The sequence below is a fragment of the Prionailurus viverrinus genome, chromosome B3 (assembly GCF_022837055.1).
Source record: "Prionailurus viverrinus isolate Anna chromosome B3, UM_Priviv_1.0, whole genome shotgun sequence".
NCBI classification, from domain to species: Eukaryota; Metazoa; Chordata; class Mammalia; order Carnivora; family Felidae; genus Prionailurus; species Prionailurus viverrinus.
In genome coordinates, this window is record NC_062566.1 from 106,458,617 (window position 1) to 106,480,178 (window position 21,562).

The window sequence follows — 21,562 nt, forward strand, 5'->3', positions numbered from 1 at the left end:
GTCAGGAGTATCCCAGGTCTGGTTTGACATGAGTCTGTTCTCCAATATTAGAACACTACTTTGTATTTATGAAGAAATAATTATTCTTGGGTAGTCAGCAGTATTGTTTATGACGTACCTAGGGAGGTCCTGAATACACATGCACACGTGCGCGCATACACACACACACACACGCACACACGCACACACACACACACAGTAACTTTACCTCTGTGGGACGTTTTCCACGTATAAAATCTGGAGGTTGGTATTAAAAGAAAATGTTTGTAACCCACATGCACCTCAAACTATTTGTGTATCTGTATGTGTATGTGAAAGCATCTTCTCGCCCTTGTGGGAACTCGGACCTAGACTGTGGCCCAGTTCAGCATCATCATGTGTGTCCAGTCATGGCATCTCCCCCTCTTTCCTGTGCATTAGCTTCCAGTTGAGGATAAAATCAGGATCATTGCGCAGAAGATCTACGGGGCCGATGACATTGAATTGCTCCCCGAAGCTCAACACAAAGCTGACGTTTACACAAAACAGGTGGGTGTTTGGTTGGTTGGTTCTTTTAACTCTTTACAGAGCAGCCTGGATGTCCGAGCCCCTGAGTTCTCCCCACCCTGCTGGGCGCCCACTGCCTCACTTCTCTGGGTGACAGTCTTCTCCCCTCTGGATACTGAGCTTGGATTAGGTGGTCCAGTTCTTTATCTACCCAGAGGTGGTATATGAACGTGTAGAAAAGCCATAGAGAAATAGGAAGTGTCTTCCTCAAATACTGAGAGCCTGCCTTCAGTTGTGTCCTCACATCTGCTCCAAACTATCATTTTTAATAGGTTGTATGGATGAAAATAAAATACTTTTGGAATATGGTTGTGGATGCTTACCTCCCTCACCCAACAGTGATTCTTTTTTTGGGGGGTGGGGGGGGGTCTAGAATACAGAGCTTGAGGTCAGTGAGGTAGAGGTGTATGTAAAGGAAATTAGATGTTTTATTGTTTTTTATTTTTTTAATATTTATTTTTGAGAGAGAGAGACAGTACGAGCAGGGGAGGGACAGAAAGAGAGGGAGACAGAATTTGAGGCAGGCTTCGGGCGCTGGGCTGTGAGCACAGAGCCCCACATGAGGCTTGAACTCATGAACCACGAGAATATGGCCTGAGCTGAAGTCGGAGGCTTAATCGACTAAACCACCCAGGTGCCCCAGGAATTAGATGTTTTAAGTAAATTGAAGAATCCGTATCATCACGATGCCCAGATGTGCTTTGTTGTCAACCTTTCATTTGTCCTGCTTTGTTCCTTTCTCTCCCCAGGGCTTTGGGAACCTGCCCATCTGCATGGCCAAAACACACTTGTCCTTGTCTCACAACCCAGAGCAGAAGGGCGTGCCCACAGGCTTCGTCCTGCCCATCCGTGACATCCGTGCCAGCGTCGGGGCCAGTTTTCTGTACCCCTTGGTGGGGACGGTAAGTGAGTGCTGCAGGCAGGGTGGGGGTGGTTCATCTGTGCTTCTCGTCTGAAATTGATCACTGAAGCTATCAAGCACGTGCCAGCTGAGCAGAGTCCATGGCTGATGAGCAAGCTGGCGTCGGGCCTGTTAGGATTAATCCTCTTGCTGTGGATCATCCTGGTGTCCTTTCAAGGGTGAAGCCATGACTACTTGTGATGAGTAACAGTTCTGTTTCCCAGGGGCAGTATGACCTTGACTGAATCCAGGACAGGCCTAATCGATAGTCTGTGATAGTGCTAATGTATCATCACAACTGACATTCATTGGGTACCTTTCACAGATTAACTCAGTCCGGCCAACAGTAGGGGGGTGGGGGGTAGGGACAGAGGCTCCAACCTTCCCTGATCATCTTGACAGGCCTGCAGCTTATGCCTGAAACTCAAGGAATTGGTTGTTTCTGAGTCAAGAATTCCCCCCTTAAAATGCGATTGAACCCTTTAGACTTGGAAAATGAGGTTGCTTATTTCTACTTCAAGATCAATTATCAAATGCTTCCTTATGACTTCGTGGATATTAAAGAAGGAGCTTTGCTGACAAGGGAGGGAGAGTGCTGAAGGGCACACTCACAGTTTGCACTGACCTTCCCAGGTTAATGCTGATCCTGTGCCTAGGTTTCCCCCTTTGATCCACCCAGTGTCCTATACCTGCAGCTAGTCCTTACCTGCAGTGCAGGATCGAAATAGTAAACTGAGCCAATTTATAATGGAAAAGAAACCAACAGATCTCCTGCTGGAGCTGGGTTACTCTTTCAGGATAGATAGAAAGAAAGTGGTAAGAGGTAGCATTATAAGTCTGAAGTGTGTAACTTTAAAGCCACATCCAGTTTTCACTGCTGGTTTTGGCCTTGGGCAAGTTATTAAAGATGTGTGCCCTGTTCCACTCAGCTCTCAGCGTGGGGCAAGCTGGTGCCCCTTCAGCCACTGCAGAGAGCAGGAGGTTCAGCTTTGGGACAACGTTCTTCGGTCCTGGGGATTTAGAGAAGTTACCTTTCGATAGGAATGTTAAACCATTGGCCTGGCATCTTGACTGTCACAGAAACGGGTGTTATTCTCTCTGGAGACACTGTGAGCAGCCGCCAGCTGGAATAGGAGGAGCTGCACTGGGCACTCGCTTTTGATGTGCGTGCAGGGGGTTGGCCATCGAGGGGAAGGCAAAACTGACAGGTCCGGCCTGAGTTTGCCAGTAGCATGTCTGCATCAATGGGCACAAGCTCGTCACCTTCACCGTCAACTCCAGGCTTTTCTGCTAGGTCTGAGGACCAATCCCTTCTTTCCCCCTTCTTGTCCACACACCCACCAGTTGCTTACAGAGTTCCAGAATAGACACTGATAGCAGGTCCCTAGAGAATGTTCTGGGAAGTTATCGTTAAGTTGTGGAAGTTCAGCTTAAACTCTTTTCCTGTCTGGATCTGATTTGGAACTTGTGCATATTTATTATACAAGATACTGTTACAGGTGAAAGTTTACTTACAAGCCTTAAGGATTTGTCGCTAGGTAGATTTTTGTCAAAGCCAGGTCTTTAGAAAAGAAGGAAGTACAAATATAATCCATAGGCATTACGAGCTCAGTTTTAGAAGGCCAAACTGGACCCCTAAGAACAGTGATTGTAAAACTATTTCGATTTTGTACAGAAATGTCTTGGCCCAAGTTAACGGATACTAATTCCAAATGTGCTGCTGAAGCAGAATGATACGGGCATCAACACAAGACTTTTTTTTTTTTTTTTAATGTTTATATTTATTTTTGAGACAGAGACAGAGCATGAGCAGGGGAGGGGCAGAGAGAGAGGGAGACACAGAATCCGACGCAGGCTCCAGGCTCCAAGCTGTGAGCACAGAGCCTGATGTGGGGCTCGAACCCATGAACCGCGAGTTCATGACCTGAGCCAAAGTCGGATGCTCCACCGACCAAGCCACCCAGGCACCCCAACCCCAGACTTATTAAAACAAATTAAAACAAAATTAAAAGGCAGACAAACCCTGCACCTCCCTTTGGTCTTATGAGGGCTGAGGAGGGGGGAGGAGACTCCTCAGCATCCCCACACCTGCCTTAGAGAATGTAGGTGGAAGGCCTTCCTTGCTACTTCTTGTTGCAGTGGTCAATGTGGAAGATGGTAGTGAAGCCCAGTGTTGGCTTGCTGAAGACTCGCTGGTCTCTCTGTGAGGCCATAACAGGATCGGTGACTTGGTGTGTAACAAGAAGAGTGCCCCTTTACTGACAACTGTAAAATAATATTCTGTTTTTGTGCCTTGGGCTTTTTATCTGAAGGGAAGGTGGAAACAAAGATCACTTTATTTTTACTGCTATTTCACATCTCCTAGATGAGCACAATGCCTGGACTCCCCACCCGGCCCTGTTTCTATGATATTGATTTGGACCCTGAAACTGGACAGGTGAATGGGTTGTTCTAAACAGGTGAGTTGTTAACTGTGAGAGTTTTGCTTTTTTTTTCCTTACAAGGCACAGTTGTGAATTATGGGACTCAAGCTAACGCTCTGAAAATGCCAGTTGTGGTACTTTCAGAACTTCTCTTTCCAAACATCACTGAGGGGAGAGTTGCAGTGACCAATGAAGGAACTATCTCAACACATTTTTGGAAGAAGAGCGTGGCTTGTTCAGGGGCAGCGTAGGGGAGAAAGCCACCGTCTCGTGAACTCTGGAGGGACTGGCGCGGAGGCTGCGTTCTGAGTTGTTGGCACCCTGGAAGGCAGGTGCCAGTAGGGGTCTGTGTACTCTGAGTAGATGGTGGGCAGGAGTTGAGTAAATGTTCCAGAATGTAGAAAAGAAGAGGAAAGAGTCTAGGACTTCATGGGGTCTTAAGTGAAAGGCTCCCAAGTACTCGTCACAATGAATGAGCCTTCCCTAGATACATCTAGTTGAAATTTCAAAAACATCAAAGATGTCATCCTAAAAAGCCTTTTCCAGAAAAGAAAAAATGGTTTGTCTATGAGAAAATAGGAATCAGACTGAAGACTTGTCTTCTTATCAGCAGTAAGGGACTTTTCGACAATGGAAGAATAGACTCCCAAGTTCACGGGGAAAGCTGACTCCCCACCTGTGCTTAACACCCCACCAAATGTATCCAGATGTTTTCAGACACGTCCAGCTGTGCCACCCCACCTCTCTTCCTAGGAAGGTATTTAGCAGTGTCCTCCAGCAAAACGGGGAATCAACTAAGAAAAGGGAAGACCTGGTTTTCAGGAAACCGAGTCCTGATCTGGGCAGTTACGAAGGGGAATCCTGACAGCTGCAAGTGACCTAGAGTTACAAGTCTAGGAATTAAGCAACACTAACTAGAAGGAGCCATTGAAGACAAGGGTGTCAGAGGGTAATAATGCAGAACGAAAACTCTCAGGTTGTTTAAGAAAGTAAAGGTCCGGCTGATGGCAAAGTATAGTCCTCTTCCCAGCAGCCGCAAGGATGGGTGCTTACACAAGTCCCTGCAGAGGGAGCAGAGACGGTGTGCTCCATGCCTGGGGGACTTATGTGACACTGGAGGTGTCCCCCTGGCTCACTCCCGGCCCGAACAGTGTTCACCTAGCCATAGTAGAAGAGTGGCACGCGTTGTGTTCAGGGACGTGGGCAAACCCTGCCCTCGTGGAGTTGGTTGTGGGAAGGATGGAAGCGTTAACAGCTTTGGCAGAGCAAAAGGAGGATGCTGCAGGGTGGGGGTGGGGGTGTGTTTCAGCTCGTAGAGGAACGTTTACTTCTCATGTCCTTTTCCTTCTAGATTTCCCCTCTTCGAGAAGCCGCTCTGAACATTTGGCCAGTGTCTATTCGGGCCGACTGTTGGTTAAGGAAGTGTGGGGGAAGGTGGAGAGGAGTCAGCCCCTGCCGTGAAGGTCTTCTGAAAGAAAGAGCAGAAGTTTCCCCAGGAGCCTTTCTTCAGTCTTAATTCCCACCACCATGTATAAATTAACATAAATCATGCACAAGTCAACTTACTTGATTGAAGTTCCACAGAATAAAAGGAAATGATTTTGCAATCTGGATGTTTAAATATAAATTCTAGCCTTAACAGACTGTGCTGCAGTATCACTGCCGTCCTGCGGGAGCCCCTTTGCCAGCAGGCACCCGGGACTGAAGAAGCAAGTTGCAAGACCTTCTTTATTGACACTGTTGTGTTCAAAGGGGTAAATGGCACATGCACGCAGAGTTCTTGGGGGGGACACAGTCGGGATCCCTCCTGAGAGGGTTGAGGGGGAAGTAGGGTATAGAGAATGTGCCTTTTTAATCACGTACCTTTCTATATTCCTTTAAAACAGACCTGAGAAAGTCACACTTATCCAGGTTTTTGTGCTGAACTTCCTTGGAGGTCCCATTTCTGGCACAGCTTTAGCACCATTTATTTAAGTCATCAGGAAGGACGGTCATGAAGCACTAACTATAGGTCCATCCTGTCTGCTCTGTTGGTTCAGCAAATGTTGATTGGGCTTGTACCATGTGCCCTGGGCTCTACCCCTCCCTCTGGAATGTTTTTTTCCCTGAAATGTTTTCCCTCCTCTTCTTGTTTATCTTCTCTGTTCTTCCTCTCCTGTTTTTTCCTCCCTCTTCTCCCTTATCTTCCTGCGTTGGATCCTTCCAGGAGATGTTGCATCACCATTGATGCTGATGTAAACACTGCTGGCATTGGCGGAGCAATATTTGTCCTGGTGTCCTTCATTTTATTACATTTAATTCCCTGGGTTCACGTCGGTGTTGTCATGCAGTCAGTTTTGCCATCCAAAGAATTGATGGCAGTGCTTCAGAGGCATATGGTAAAGGGATCATGAGTGCGGAGCCCAAGCTTCACCATGCTTTGTATAGTGCCTGGCACATTGTTCACAACGATGGTGTCAGTTCCTGTTCCAAAGCATCATTTGGGCCCCGTCTGCACAGAGTTCACTGTTTTTGATGGTTTTTTTAATGTCCTATGAGACGTCATCTGGAATGGGATTTGCCGGGAATTCATCTTGTAAATAAGGGAAGAAAGCAGGCTATTGTTAGACGTGGTGACTCAAAGATCATCTTAAAGGATTTAGGCTTCCTCATCACCAAAAGCCAGGTGGGTTTATATCCTTAATACTGATAGGAATAGTGAACACGATTGGTGGGAGAAGGTGAGTGGAGGGTGTATAAGCCAAAGATAGTAAACCCCTAATATAATAAGTAGTCCAAACTGTTTTTTACCAGATACTGCTTAGAATGAATGGACTATCACGAATGCAAGAATTTTCCTAAGGAGGAGTAAAATGTCTTCAGTAAAAATTCACATGGTACCACTTGCTTTTTCCACCTGGCAGTATATCTTGGAGATCTTACTATGTCAGCAGCTGGAGACACACCTTGTTTTTTACAGCTGTGTAGTATTTCAGCAGTCCCCTATCGATGGACACTTACCATCGTTTCATGGTTATTGCTGTTATAAATGAGAGCAGCAAATATTCTCTCACGCATCTGTGCAGTCTGTGTAGAAGCACGTGTTGGGTAAATTGTTAGTAATGGAATTGCTCAAAAGTGACCTCTAGCTTCAAAATGGGAGCTGACCTTTGGCTAGAAATGTGTCAAGAGAAATGATAACAGAACAGATTTGTAAATTAGGATTGTATCTCCATTTTGCAGGAAAGCAGACTTCAAAATTGCACTACTTGCTGCCTGCCAGATGGACTTTTTAAGTCCTCTGACGCCAAAGCCTCTGCTCCTAACTGTTATTCTGCCCATCAGAGCTGTTCCCAGAAGGCAGCCCCTGCCACGTGGTACAGAAGCAGACTTCCCATTTGTGACCGGTGGAAAGCTGTGTCCATTTCACTTCCCTCTTGAAGGAAGGGAGAGTGAAAGGCAGAAGAAGCAGAGGGAAGAAATAAAGAGGTTGGGAAGGCTGCTGAGCAATTAATAGCATGGGTTTTGTGAAACCGATTCTTCGATCTGTGGTTAAGAAGTGTGATGAAGAGGGGCACCTGGCTGGTTCGGTTAGTGGAGCATGTGACTCTTGGTCTCAGGACCGGGAGTTTGAGCCCCACGCTGGGAGTAGAGATTACTTAAAAAGTTTTTTTTAAGGGTAAAGAGCACTGAGGCTAAAAAAAAAAAAAAACCAAAAAACTGAAGGCTAATTGAAGACCTAAATTCAAGACCTGCAGAAGCATTAGTGCTCGGAGTACATATTATATGTTGCCAGACAAAGTCCAGTGTCCTTACCTTGGGGCGAGGAGCCCTTCCAGATCACTGGCCTCCCCCGTTCTTAACCCGTTTCCGGGCCACTGATGCTTTCCCTCCCCCTATTTGTAATGTTACTGATGAACAGAGCGGACCTTCTCTATTCTGTACTTCAGAGGCTGTCGCCATGCACTGAAGATGTTCGTAGTAACACTCCATTCAGAAGAGGCAGCACGCATGTACTGTCAAGTAAAGCAGATTACGACAGAACTCCCGTTGAGTTTGTGTTCACTGGTACAACCGGACGGTGCCCCGAAACAGATGAAAGTACCAGAGAACACGAGCCACAAGTTCATTTAATGGTGTACCAGGGAAGAGGGTGGTGGGCTGATTCCCAGAAGGTCTCTCAGATGTGTGTAAGAATTACTGCTAAGGAGTTCTAAGCCATTTTTGGTAGCTAAGGCCCAGGCCCTGGGGATGAGGGCCAGAATGGGAGAAACGGTAGGACCAGCTGAGATCAGGTAAAGAGGAGTTCAGATAAACAAGCAAACTATGCTATTGGCACGCTATGGCTGGTGATATTGACAAGATAAACTGTAGGAAGGATAATTTCTCATCAGATTGGAGAAATCTATTTATAGCCTGTTTCTCATTATATAATGAAAAGCTACTAATGGAGTAGCAGACAACGATATGGGTAATAGCTTACTAACTGTCACTTAAGTGAGTTCAGGGATGACGGGTTTCTTTCATGCATGAAATACTGAATACATTTCTTAAAATTCAGATATGGCATCAGTTTGTAGTCATATCCTAAAGAAAAATCACAGTGCAGTATTTTATTTATAGTACTATATTCTTTGTGAGTGTGTGTGTGTGCGCGTGTGTGTGTGTGTATGCACATGTGGTACAGGTTGGGGATGAGTTATTTGAAATATACCTTAAATCTTCCCTTCAAATACAAAATCAATTTACCTCAACGTCTTACCAGGTCCCTTCCACTAGTCTTTTTTTTTTTTTTTTTCAAGAAAAGTAAGTGATAAAAGATCTACAAGTCATTAAAGTGGATTTTGTTGTTTTTAACCTGTCCCTTATTTTATTTCCAACTCCTGCCTAATAAGACATCTCTCCTACCTGTCTTCATCTGGATAAGCTCATCTTATTTTTGCCTGAAATTGTTGTAAATGCCTATGTCTAGTAGATTTGGGGAAACTTGGATCTCAATGAGTAATAGCATCTCAGTTGTTTATGAGTGCCATGGATTTCTTTTGGCTTGTTTACAGTTCCCAAGTGTCAGCAAGGTTAGCAACCCATCTGGGAATATAAACGGCATTTTCACAAGCTGGTGTTGGCTGTCTGCACAAAGATAAACTGAATTCTTAATTACCACTAAAGTAGATGCTAATGGATTTTCCTGTTTTACAGCTTTCATCTCTAACTTTACCTGTAAGTTTAAGACCCCGACAACTTAGATTCGGCTTTGCTGTTGGGTCCTCGTGTTTCTTTCTTAAGTCTCAGTGACAGCTACAGAATCTCACAAAGGTAAAATGTATTTCTGGAAAAACATCCAAAAGCAGATGCCAGATTTATTTCCGTGAAGATCAGAATCCTGTCAAAGAATGGAGGTAGTAAGTACAAGTGCTGTTTGCTAATTCTTTGCTCCGCCTGAACAGGTTCTTCATCTGGACGGTGTCCCGGGGAGGGCCCCTGAGGAGCCCAGAACTGTAACCCCGGGAGGACCTCACTGCTGGAACTCCCAGGAATGCCCGGGTAGGTACTGGTAATCCTGAAGCCCTCACACCTAAGCCCTCACAGCAACACCTCATTGGTTAATGAAACCGATGGGCTAAGTGTACAAGTAAGTGCTTGCGGTGTGTTTCACTACGCTAGTAACCGGTTTAGACAAAGACCCAGAAAACGTATGAAAATACACAACCTAGCCATCCAGTCAGGAAGGAGGGTAGATGTTGCCTGTGCCCTTTGCTCTGATTGGGACTGGAATCGTGAGGAAAGCAATCTCCTGATCCCCACTCCCGCTTAATCGAGAGGGACAAGATTAAGCAGACATTGTGAATACGTAAGGTATAAAAGATGGATGGGGCCGGATTCCTGTGCCCTGACCTCCTCCGCACACAGATTGTATCACCTCCACCTGGCTCCCTAGACTAGGGAGATTAGGGTCTGTCTAGGTCTTGGGCCTCAGAGTCCGTTTGGCAATGAACCATAATAACACCGTTGCACCCAAAGCCACTCCTAGGATAGCTGGTGTGTGTGTGTGTGTGTGTGTGTGTGTGTGTGTGTGTGTGTGTGTTTTGTTCTGTTGTTGGTTTTTTTTTTTTGGTCTCAATTCATATACGTAATTTTCTCTCCAAACGAGCTCTCACCGTGCACAGTTTTGAATCCTTTCAAAATGTATCTGCTGTGTCTTTAAATATTTGGTGTGTCGAGGGGGCTTCGATGGCAGTGCCCATAATTTAAAACCAGATTTTGCTACTTTGCATCTCAGGAGGTGCGGGGCTCACTCCCCCTGTCCCCACCATCTGCGGGTGGTCCCCCGCCCCGGGCCGGACGGGGTCGCGCGGCGGGAACTCGCGCGGGGGCTCGAAGCGCCGGGTGCGCTCCCACGCGGCGGGGGGGAGCCTCTCGCAGGCCGCGCCCCCGCCCCCGCCCGCCCTGGCCCCGCCCCGCGCCCGCCCGCCCTCCCGGCGCGCATTGGAGCCGCGGGCTGTCGCTCCCGGCTCTCTGGGGAGGGGGCGCCGCGGGCTGCGGTCCCACTGCAGAGGGTTGTTCACTGCGGGAACGACCGAGGCTTCCCGGCTTCCTGGGCGCCCGGCCCCGCGAGCCGCCCCCTGACCTCGGCAGCAGGGTCGCCGGGGACCCCCGCGCCCTCGGTAAGTGAGGGACGGCGAGGGGGTGGCAGGGAAGGGGGTCTGGGCCAGGGTCAGGTCCTCTGGCCGCCCGCGCGGCGGGGTGGGCGCCCACAACCGGGGCCCCCGAGGTGGCCGGGGTAAGAACCGGGAGGGTCGTCCGTCCGCCCGCATCTCCAGCCAGCGGCCACCCTGGTCAGCTGTGCCCACCCGCCCTCTCCGCGTTACAGCTCGTCCTGGCAGCAGGGGTTGCGGGGACCGCTTGCCCTTCCTTACCCTCATTTGAGAGGAATGTGATTTGGGGCCCCTGGCCATTCTGTTTGTGCAGACAGCCTGAAGCTGGGCTATCTGTCCCACGCCCCCGGCACTTTCCTTTTTGAGTTCTTTATCGTGCGCTCCAGCACCTGCCACCAGGCGCGTCCAGCCGAACGAGCCGCCTTCCTCCGGAGGCAGCCTGGTGGTCCGCATCCGGCCCTGGGAGAGATTCGCAGCTTTCCTCGCAGGGGCTCGCTCTTTTCCTCCGGGCTTCTCTGCTCAAGGGGGAAAGGGGCGTTAGACATGAGACTCGGTCAGGAAATGACAACAGGGACTTTAAGATTGCTGTGGCGGTAAGAGTACCCTGCTCTGGCTAAGGAGGAATCATCTGCAGACTAACACTCTTCAAAGTTTTAAGGTCTTCAGATTGTATTTTCCCCATTTCGGTTAGGTTTTTGGGGAATTTATTTCTACTGTGATATCCATTCAAGTGAGCTTCTCAGGCAGTTGCCTTTGGGCAATCCAGGGCAATTTCAAATCCTACAGTCTTAAACATGGTCTAATTTCAATATTTCTATTAGTTATACATTCTCTGGCTGGTAAACACTCAGGTGCTGAGAACTGCGAGACAGGAGAAGACTTAAAGAGAGAGCTATAATCAGCTGTGATTCTGGAGCGTATGGAAGCATCATTTGAGGAGGGACACCTACAATGTTCATATTTTAGTTCCCGCGCTGTTCTGGGATGATCTTGTCCTTCCATCAGGGGCATCGAGTATGGAACTCCAACCTAAGGGAATACTTAGATCATAAACTGATTTGCAGAGTTCCAGTTCCTCTTGTGGTTCATAGAATCAAGAGCTGCCCAAATAAACCTACAACGCTGAAGGATTTACATAAAAATAGTACAAGGAAAGAGTCCCCTTGCTTATTTTAGGACTTGGATCAACAAAAATTGGTACAACTTTTGTTGAGATCATCCCCTCACATCTTTGTTCGTTGGTCACGCTATTCTGTGGATTAATTTTATATTTATATGTAACCAGTTTGCCAATCACATAGCTTAGCGATTATCTTTGGCTCCTTAATTAGTTCCAGAACCAAGAAAACAAAATATAAGGAATTTCAGAAGCTTGATTTTAAAATAACACGAACCCAGTCTAGTCTTGGTTCAATTATGAGTTCATGGGCTGTGTTATGGTTAAATAGCCATAAGTTAAATTTAAGCAATGAAAACGTTTTTGACCAGTGAATCTAGTGCAGATTAGTATCTCCAAATAATTCATTTTCCTGATAAAACTCTATTGCGCACTTTCAGAGCTTGGATTCAACCAAAGATTACCTACTAGCTGTGGAATCTCTGGCGAGTTGCTTAACTCTGTGCCTCAGTTTCTTCCTCTGCAGATAGTGATACCAGCACCTACTCACTTCATAATGTTGTGGGGAAGATTAGAGATGTATGTAAACGTGCTTAGCCTTTCCTAAGGCACAGATGCTGCTCAATAAATGTTAGTGCTTATTATCATTCACTCTTACTGACCTTTGGCTATGTGCTCATTATGGAAAACTTTTAAACAGTAGATACTTAGGGGAAAAAATGTCAAAATCATACAACTACATTTAAGAGTGGTGAATGACAGTGATGTTAAACTTCCTGAAAGTATGTATGAAAAGTAGCACCTCCCTGACAGAACATACATTTTTAGAACAGAAACCTTATGGTAGAATGGAAAGAACATTGGAGAGGCAAAGTCTTCAGTTCTAACTCTGGCCATGACCTTGTCTAACTGTATGGCTTTCAGCAGTCCAACCACCCACTCTGGAGCTCGATTTCTTCATCTGGCTGGGCTTGAAAAATCTCTAAGATCCTTTGCAGCTGCAGAATTCTTTACTGCATGTAATAAAAATTACTCTAGCTTGCTTATCACCTTGCCTTTCATTGTTTTGTTAATGTTTGTTTTGTTAACTTGGAATTGAGTCATAAACATTCGTAAAGACAGTGCAATGAAAGAATTGACATCCGATTTGCAAATAATCCAAGATGAAGTTTTAAGAAAGAGAGTAGAGGAAAATAGATTCACATATGGAAATCTTTTTGATATTTTAATTCTCCAGTTATTTCAGTAAGTTATTCTGTGGGAAACGTGCCTGGTAGAATCATATACGTTGGACGGAAATCTAGGAAATTGTTTTCCTAGAAAGCAATAGGCTGATGGTGAAATAAAATGCCACTCTCTTTTCTCTCGTCAGGTTGATCCTTAAATAAAATAAAAATCTATCCCGTAAAGGGCTTTCATGAAGAAATTAAAGAGAGGAAATTACAAGTAATAGAGAAACTAGGAGTTGTACACTGGAGAAGCCACCTAAAATAACTGGAGTAAGACAAAACGAGTGAATACATCTGGAAGAAATTTTACTTAGTATGGTATTTTTGCCCACTTTTTGGTCATAAAGGCCGCTAAGGAAGAAAGAATATAGTTTTCTAGAGAAAGAACGAGTGTAATGTAAAAATGGAAGCCACAGTTTCTGAAATTCAAGTCGAAAGCAAGGATGAGAAGAGACCAACAGAAGTCAGTCCTCAAGATGAGCGGCAGGAGGAAAAAGCATCAGTGCTTTGCTTCAAGAGAAGAAAGAAAGCAGCCAAAGAGATGAAGCCCAAAGCTAGCTCTAAAGCTGCTGGTGCAGCAAGAACGGGTCCCCCAGAGGCGGGAGCTTCTGATCAGCCCCAGGCCCCAGTGGGGGCCTGGGCGTCAATCAAACGTCTTGTAACGCACAGGAAAAGGTCAGAAGCTTCAAAGCAGCAAAAGCCCTTTGAGGCTAAAGTGCAACCTGAAATCAGTGCTGAGGATGCTGATCTTTCTAGGAAAAAGGCAAAATCCAGACTCAAGATTCCCTGCATAAAATTCTCAAAAGGAGAGAAAAGAAGTAATCATTCCAAAATTATAGAAGACTCCGACTGCAGCCTCAGAGTCCAGGGAGAGGCTGAACGTTTGGATACGGAAGCTCCGACCCAATCCGATGAGCAGGCAACCACGCCCAAGTTGCCCCAGGATGTGAGTAAAGCTGTCTCACAGAAAGGGGGCGATGAGGTCTGTGAGCCAAATGGGAGCCACAGCACAACGGCACCTGGGGAAAAAGTGATTGCAGTAGAACTTGGGTTAGACACGGGGCATTCTGCCATTCACACAGGAACTCTAGTCATTGAACGAGATACTGAAACAACTGAGGAGAAACAAAGCGTTCAACCCCAGCAAGCAAGCCCACTTGAACCTTCAGAAACACAACAGCAACCCCCTTTGGTTTCTGATGTTCCTCCCTCACCTGCAGTCCCAGATCAGCAAATTGTGGAAGAAGCCAAAAGCAATATCCTAGAAAGTGGACCAAATTGGAAACAGCACGAAAGTGGAGAGATTGTTGCTGAAGAGAGTGAGCCAAAAGATACTGAACTGAGCCAGGAATCAGAGCTTAGAGGAAATGAGGTCACTGCAGAGAAACCAAAACCAGAAGAAAGCAAAAGAATGGAGCCAATTGCTATTATTATTACAGACACTGAAATCAGTGAATTTGATGTTAAGAAATCTAAAAATGTCCCTAAGCAATTCTTAATTTCAATTGAAAACGAGCAAATAGGGGTTTTTGCTAATGATAGTGGTTTTGAGGGTAGAACTTCAGAACAATACGAAACACTCTTAAAAGAAACGGCTTCTTCTCTTGTCAAGAATGCTATTCAGTTGTCTATAGAACAGCTGATTAATGAAATGGCCTCTGATGATAATAAAATAAACAATCTTCTGCAGTGACTTAATTTCCAAATCATGGGAGGAAAAGAAAAAAAGCTTAATGCTGAATTATTTTACATACTTGAGGCATTTCTTTTTCAGTAACAAATGAGGGATTTATCATCTGTGGAATTTAAAGGTACAGTTCCAATCCAGAAGTGCTAAAGAATTACGTTTATAAAACCCTTTCTCCCCCAGAGATGTAGTCACTTCTGGATCAGAGGAAGCCCATACAGATTGCAATGCACAGTGACATACAGGGAGGTGTGAAAATGACATGTGGAGATTGGGGTACTTGGGGGAAGGAAGCTGTATTAATTGAGCACTTATGGGATGACATAAACTCTTTACTGTTCTCTGATGTCACAAAGCCTGGTTTCCCTTTGATAGTTCGATCCTGTGTATAGGTTAACATCACATTCGATTTTCAAAGCTTCCCCCCCCCCCCAACAGTGCACTTTTATGTTTAAAATGGTGAAGAAGGTGAGCTATTTTTGTCAATGTGTGATTTATAGTTGTTACACTCATAGGCAGTAGTCTTACCTCAAAAAAATATTGCCTTTTCTTAGTTTCAGCAGAATGTGCATATTTGAATTAAACATGAGTGTTTTTCTAGTCCTGCTTAAATACTGTACACAAGCCATTCACAATTTACTTCAGACAGACAAATAATTACCAAGTGCAAAGGTGTAGAAACAGGCAGGGCATCTTCGCTCTCCATCTTCTGCCTCCAGCAGACCTGTATAAATCCATTTCTGCATGGGGTCGTCTACTGAAAAGCTTAAAAACAAAACCTGAAAAGCTAAGCAACAGCAGCAACAAAAAGTGAGATCACTGTTTTCCATCCAGGGGAAGGCAAACTGCCCGAGTAACAAATTATCACAGATAACATAGGATTCATCTTGCAGGATTGCTTCTCTAGAGCCCGTATTCATCAACCTCTCCTCAAAGAGGGAACATGAATTCAAAGCCTGCCTGGCAGTGAAAGTACTAGGAAATCATAATAACCTGGTGAAAATATTGTCCATTCTTGACCAAGAAGGAGCCAAGTACATGGTTGAATAGAAAAAGTAAAAAGTTACTGCTAAAGCACATTGTATTTTAAATGTCAGTATTCTCTCATTGTGCCTCTGTGTCGAGATACCAGTAGCAAACATTTTACATGGATTTCGAAAAGTAACTTTTTCATCAGTATTTCCAGTCCAGCTAATCCCTTACAGAAAAAAATGAACTTAATGTAACCATAAGGGCTTATTTGCATTTTATTCGGTTATTTAAATCATCGATCTCATTAATAATTACCATATTTTTTGAAAAAGCAATTACATTTCAATCTTTCCTTGTGTGAAATGGCCATAATACTACAATACACTTCCCTACCTCACAGGTAAAGGTTCAAACTGTAGAGTCCCCCACTGTCTAAGTGGCGGCATTACTCTGAAAGTGGATGAAGTATGAAGAGCTCTCCATTTGAGTTGTAAGGTATTTGTTAAAGAATATTTGTACATTCTTGGGGAAAAGAGTGTACATTGGATGATTGTAAATGATCTAGGTGACTTCCAGCATTATTACGTATAGAAAGTATGTGCTAATTTGTCCTATAGAACCTTCTTTGTTTCTTGCTGTGAGTACATCTTGAGACCTCTGGCAGAAAAACCTAATCTGACTTTGGAACTGAACCAAATAATGGATATTATTAGCAAGATTCTTTCCTGAGGTGCAAAATTATCCCCCCAGACTTTCCTACCTTCATGCCTATAACTTTGGGACCAGAAACCCACAAAAATCCTTCAATTTAGCAATGTGAGCGTGGATTTTCAAAACACATGACCCAAGAGATGAATTTCTTTTAGTGTACAGTTTTTAAACATTTAAAAAAGACTGCTAAGTCATTCTCCCTAAAACTACTCTTTTTCATTCACTCTCTGTGGTGCTAATGGACTTGGATGGCTACCAGCAAATATCAGATCATATTTAAAAGTGAACAGTTGTTAGGGGCGCCTGGGTGGCGCAGTCGGTTAAGCGTCCGACTTCAGCCAGGTCACGATCTCGCGGTCCGGGAGTTCGAGCCCCGCGTCGGGCTCTGGGCTGATGGCTCAGAGCCTGGAGCCTGTTTCCGATTCTGTGTCTCCCTCTCTCTCTGCCCCTCCCCCGTTCATGCTCTGTCTCTCTCTGTCCCAAAAATAAATAAAAAACGTTGAAAAAAAAATTTTAAAAAGTGAACAGTTGTTAAAAACCTGATCAAAGTTGGTGCATTTTAACTGTTTTGAAGAATCCTGTCTTCATTTACTGCCAGAATGGCTCAAGCCAATATACTTGCATTGTAAACTTTTTAGTAATCTCTCATGAATGAGCACAGAGCACAGCACTTACCAGTGATTGAAAATATTTTGGAAGGCTTAGGCATATTTATTTGGGAGTTTTAAAAACAGATACAAGATAAATATGTGTAATTATTTTTGTTAAAATAGCACTTTCTCTAGTCCTAGGTTTCTACCTTTTTTTTCCCCACTATGGTTTGATATATATTTTTGGTTAGAATGTATTATAATTGATTGTTTCTGCGGTAAGATGTGTAACTCCACTTGCATTCATCTTAATTGGTTTTTCCTTAATCTTTCCTACTGAGAATATCTGGGGCGTTAAATAAGTAGGATTTCAGTTTGAAAAAGGAATCCAGAAATTAATTGGTCTCCATCTAAATATACCTGCCACATGGCCAAATCCTATTAAAAGGAATTCTAAGGTGATCCAAACTGTATTGTTGTAGACACAAGCAGGAGTCACATAACTTGGAAGTCTCTTATAAAATATGTTTCATTTCAATAGTGTTTATTTTAAGCAATTCGACCTTACATGCGAGACATTAAATGAATTTAAGTAGGTTCCTATTCAATTCATATCCATTTGACATGATTAAAATGATCATTTAAAAGGCAATTCAATGACACTACATTAATTTTCACTTAAATGTGCTGTGGTATAAATGCTGCTTTTAATGAACACTTATTAATTAGTTGGGATTCAGTTTGTCTTTGAGTTTAGGATTTTACAAGGTGGGTTGGTTTATTGGATGCTTGTTAATTTTTTCGGCACATTATCTTCCCCCTTCTAAGAGTCCAGTATTATTCACTTCGCTTTACAACCCAGTGAATATGAAAGCCCTCTTCTATTTTCTCTAGCACTATTCACTTAACATTTTCTCAAAGTACTTTATAGGGTATAAAAATAGTACTGGGTAATATCTAAGTGAAGGTAGCAGAAAACAAAAGAACTTTCAAACAGAAATTATGTTCCCTGCCTCCTCCTCCACCTCGAAGAATAATAAGCATGTGGCACAAATGGAGTTCTTCAGAAAAGCTGTCTGCATAATTTTCTTTCAAGGCAATTTCAAGGCATTTGACAGCACGAAGTTTGTGATGATCTTAATTGGTCTACTATTTAGTGGAGTCTAAGAAACTCTGATTTATTTCTGAGAGATTATCTTATTTCACGAGTATCTGTGAAAAGCCTTACTGCTAAAGGCCATTAGTCATGGGAGGGCACCAGTCAAATCTGGCTTTTGCATGCAATCCAGAGTTAACTTCATAAATGTTTAACTTCAAGTTGCCTTATTTTTTATAGTTATGAGTTCATTTGTGGGGGTGGGGGGTTTCCAGCAGAATTTTTAAAATAATTGTTAGGCTTTAGAACCCCATTGTTTGGAAAGATCCTTTTAATCTCAACTTTATTCAGATATGTAAAGTCTTTCTAATTTCATCTGATACTCAATACATCAGGGGTTGACTTTTCTGCCTGCCATTTCTGAAAAAAAAATTTTTTTTAAGTCCTCATTTATGGTTTCAGGTTCTTTAGGTTCAAATTCCTATGATGTTTCATCCTGTAACATAAAGTTTCTTATTATGCAGAATTCAATCAATAGTACATTTTATGATACATTTTTGAAAAAAAGTTCTTGCAATCCTTATTTAGTTACAAAAATTAAACATAAGGAAGCTCCATGAAATTTAGATGTCCTGATTAAATTCAGTTTGGTTCAACATGTGTTGGGTATAACATATGCCCAACACTGTTTGGTGAAGAAGATGGGCTCCCAGTCCTCCAAGAGCTCAAGCCAGGCAACAGCAACCACAGGAACTGGGGCAGGGATTAGGGCAAAGAGCCACAGGCAATGCAGCACCATGAGTGCCATAGAGGGGAGAATAAAGAGACACTGGTTAATTTGCCCAGTGTGGGGAGGCGGTCATCTAAATACAGGGACAGTTTGAAAGCATTCAGTTTCTAAATAGTTACACAGTTATATTCATTATGATTTGTGAACAGGTGCAGAAAAAAGCCTGCATAATGTTACATATTTATAGTAGTTCTTTGTCTGTAAAAATGTTAAGTGGATGAGCTATTATGAAAGTAAAAGTTCCATTTTGTATTTCTCATTAAAATTAGTACTATAGGACTGTGGATCAGATGCTAATATTAAAGAAATACTCTGTAGAAAAAAGGTTTTAACCTGAATTAATATATGTACTGACTATTAATATAGAATAAATGTTATATTGGCTCATGTTTATTTTATTTACCTAAATCTTTTAAGAGAAATGTGGTATATTATATTTATTTCCTAAAAGTATAAAGATCACACTGATGAAAACTATTGAGTTAACATTACCAAGAGTTCTACTTTGCTAGTTGGGTGTTGGACAGATTTTACAATGATCTGCCCAAAAGAGCTCACCTGCAGGGGCTCCTTGGTGGCTCACAGTTGGTTAAGCGGTTAAGCGTCTGACTCTTGGTTTCAGATCAGGTCATGATCTCACAGTTCATGTGTTCGAGCCCTGTATCAGGCTCCGTGCTGATAGTGTGGAACCTGCTTGGGATTTTCTCTCTCTCTCTGACCCTTCCCTGCTCATGTGTTCTATAAATACAGAAACGATCAAACAAACTTAAAAAAGATTCCACCTACGGCAAAGAGGAACACAAACACCTCAAACTTGAATTCAATATCAGCGAACTATGCATCTAAAGGGCATTTCTGACTTTGATGCCATCTATAAATTTGGCAAAAAAGTCCACTTGTTTTCACCATCTCCTGCTATACTCATTAGTTGTTTTTCTACATTATATTAACCTAATAATTGTTAGTAATCTTTATGGTTTTCCAAATAATTAAGCAATCTTGATATGAAAATGCTTAAATTATGCAGATGTTGCTGCTAAAGCTGGGTGTTTCACGAGTTCTGTGTTTACAGACACTGATTTTATTTCCCTAACATTGACAACCCTGTTTTTTCTTAAGCACAGCACAATGGTAATAATTGGACTTCTATTACAGATTGTCTTTTCTAAATCTCGGGACGAGTTTAAAGTCGATTGTGTCTGGGGCACCTGGCTGGCTCTGTCAGTAGAGCATGTGACTCTTGATCTCAGGGCTGTGAGTTTGAGTCCCACGTTGGGTGTAGAGGTTACTTAAAAAAGAAAATAGAGTGGATAGCGTCCTAAAACCAAAATGTGTGCTGAAGTAAAATGTCTTACTAGTGAACAGACCCTATATATAGGGTATTTCTGCAGGATTTAAAAATTCTTATGAAATCACAATTCTGTTGTAAAAGAAAGATACACCACCTTTTGCAAGACTTGTTTTCATAGGCAATCCTGTGAATCGTTTTTTAGACCCACCATTACTGCTGAAGTCTGGAGTGAGTTCCAATTTTCCCCACCCTCCCCCCCCCCCCCCCCCGAGAAGCTTGAGATCATGAGGGGTTGAGTTTCTAAGAGTGAGTACAGACAGTCCCCAACTTAGGTTGTTCAACTAATGATTTTTTTACTTCATTGGGACAGTGAGGGCCAAGGGCCTTTTTCTTTTTTTTTTAAGTAGGCTTCACACCCGACATGGAGCCCAACACGGGGCTTTGAACTCATGATCCTGCAATCAAGAGTTGGACGCTTGGCCAATTGAGCCACCCAGGTGCCCTGATTTTTTGACTTCATGATCGTGTGAAAGCATTCAGTAGAAACCATGCTTGGAAGTTTGCATTTCAATCTTTCCTAGACTAACACTAGTGTGATACTCTGGCAGCAGCCACAATTCACATTCAACCATGTGATCATGAGGGTCAATAACTGATACACTCAAACCATTCTGTTCCCATACAACCATTGTTTTTCACCTTCAGTACAGTATTCAATACATTACATGAAGTATTCAGTACTTTATTATAAAATAGGCTTTCTGTTAGATGATTTTTCCAAAGTAGGCTAATGTAAGAGTTCTGAGCTATGTTTAAGGTAGCCAGGCTAAGCTCTGCTCTTCAGTGGGTTAAGTGTATTAAATGCATTTTCAACTTACGATGCTTTCAATTTACAATGGGTTTATTAGGACGTAACCCCACCATAGACTGAGGAAGATTATATGCGTTTGTACATGAGCACACTACACATCCTCAGAAAATCCTCAGCAAAGCTGGGCACAGGTGCCATGAATAATTCAAGACAACCTAGGTAAGTGGAGAATGGTGTGGTGGCTCCCAGCCTAGAAAAGTCCCACACTGAAACTCGTCTCTGTAGGGGCGCCTGGGTGGCTCAGTCGGTTGAGCGGCCAGCTCTTGGTTTTGGCTCAGGTCATGATCTCAGGGTTGTGGGATCAACCCCTGTGTTGAGCTCCACACCGACAGTGCAGAACCTGCTTGGGATTCCCTCTCTCCCTCTCTGCCCTTCCCCCACTTATGCGCTCATGCACTCTCTCAAAATAAACTTAAAAAAAAAAAAAGTCTCTGTAAATTCCAGCTCATAACAGCAATGGTGGTGGTGTTCAGCAGTTTCTGCACATTAGCAAGACAAGATGCACTTTCCCTGTTGACTCATTTTGTGGCTAAACTCAGATAGGACTTTCAGCCTTGATTTTTTTTATTGCAGGGCAATTATGGGGCAAGGATTCAGCTTTTCACAGCTCTACTTGTGGCCGTGAAACCCAGAGCTTCCACTTCTGCACTCGAGGAGATGGGGAACACAGGGTGACACGAAAAGCAGATGGCGTCATTTGTAT

The 21,562-nt window shown here is 43.6% G+C and overlaps 3 protein-coding genes and 1 long non-coding RNA gene across 6 annotated transcripts in view; 2 read left to right on the forward strand and 2 right to left on the reverse strand.

The window, feature by feature from the left end:
- MTHFD1 (methylenetetrahydrofolate dehydrogenase, cyclohydrolase and formyltetrahydrofolate synthetase 1) overlaps nucleotides 1-5,477 on the forward strand; it is a 62,096-nt gene extending 56,619 nt beyond the window's left edge. The window contains exons 25-28 of the mRNA XM_047862313.1: nucleotides 421-528; nucleotides 1,296-1,448; nucleotides 3,813-3,906; nucleotides 5,222-5,477. Of these exons, the coding sequence (XP_047718269.1) occupies nucleotides 421-528; nucleotides 1,296-1,448; nucleotides 3,813-3,902 (351 nt within the window). The 3' untranslated portion in view covers nucleotides 3,903-3,906; nucleotides 5,222-5,477. The remainder of the gene's footprint in view (nucleotides 1-420; nucleotides 529-1,295; nucleotides 1,449-3,812; nucleotides 3,907-5,221) is intronic.
- Nucleotides 5,478-5,647: 170 nt separating this feature from the next.
- LOC125167734 (uncharacterized) lies at nucleotides 5,648-9,935 on the reverse strand. Of its 2 annotated transcripts, none has more exons than XR_007152910.1 (2): nucleotides 9,068-9,935; nucleotides 5,648-6,442 (listed from the first exon to the last, which is right to left on the reverse strand). It is a non-coding gene; the product is annotated as an uncharacterized LOC125167734 (long non-coding RNA). The 2 variants fall into 2 exon arrangements; XR_007152909.1 differs by lacking the exon at nucleotides 9,068-9,935 and adding an exon at nucleotides 7,779-8,040.
- On the forward strand, nucleotides 8,985-19,086 carry AKAP5 (A-kinase anchoring protein 5). Of its 2 annotated transcripts, XM_047862328.1 has the most exons (3): nucleotides 8,985-9,165; nucleotides 9,297-9,393; nucleotides 12,995-19,086. In XM_047862328.1, exon 3 carries the CDS (start codon nucleotides 13,255-13,257, stop codon nucleotides 14,542-14,544), a length of 1,290 nt encoding a protein of 429 aa, XP_047718284.1. In that variant the 5' UTR covers nucleotides 8,985-9,165; nucleotides 9,297-9,393; nucleotides 12,995-13,254; the 3' UTR covers nucleotides 14,545-19,086. The 2 variants fall into 2 exon arrangements, with proteins under 2 accessions (XP_047718284.1, XP_047718283.1); XM_047862327.1 differs by lacking the exons at nucleotides 8,985-9,165; nucleotides 9,297-9,393 and adding an exon at nucleotides 10,322-10,514.
- Nucleotides 9,967-15,307, reverse strand: LOC125168133 (uncharacterized). Its single transcript, XM_047863058.1, has 3 exons — nucleotides 15,200-15,307; nucleotides 10,318-11,020; nucleotides 9,967-10,048 (listed from the first exon to the last, which is right to left on the reverse strand). Exons 1-3 carry the CDS (start codon nucleotides 15,282-15,284, stop codon nucleotides 9,967-9,969), a joined length of 870 nt encoding a protein of 289 aa, XP_047719014.1. The 5' UTR covers nucleotides 15,285-15,307.
- Nucleotides 19,087-21,562: the final 2,476 nt, after the last annotated feature.

Coding starts and splice junctions, on each gene's coding strand:
- LOC125168133 (XM_047863058.1), bottom strand. CDS start 15,284: ATGCAGAAATGGATTTATACAGGTCTGCTGGAGGCAGAAGATGGAGAG. Junction 11,021..15,199: donor TTTCTACACCTTTGCACTTG/GTAATTATTTGT, acceptor CCCCTTGAGCAG/AGAAGCCCGGAGGAAAAGAG. Junction 10,049..10,317: donor AATGCGCGCCGGGAGGGCGG/GCGGGCGCGGGG, acceptor AAATATTTAAAG/ACACAGCAGATACATTTTGA.
- AKAP5 (XM_047862328.1), top strand. CDS start 13,255: ATGGAAGCCACAGTTTCTGAAATTCAAGTCGAAAGCAAGGATGAGAAG.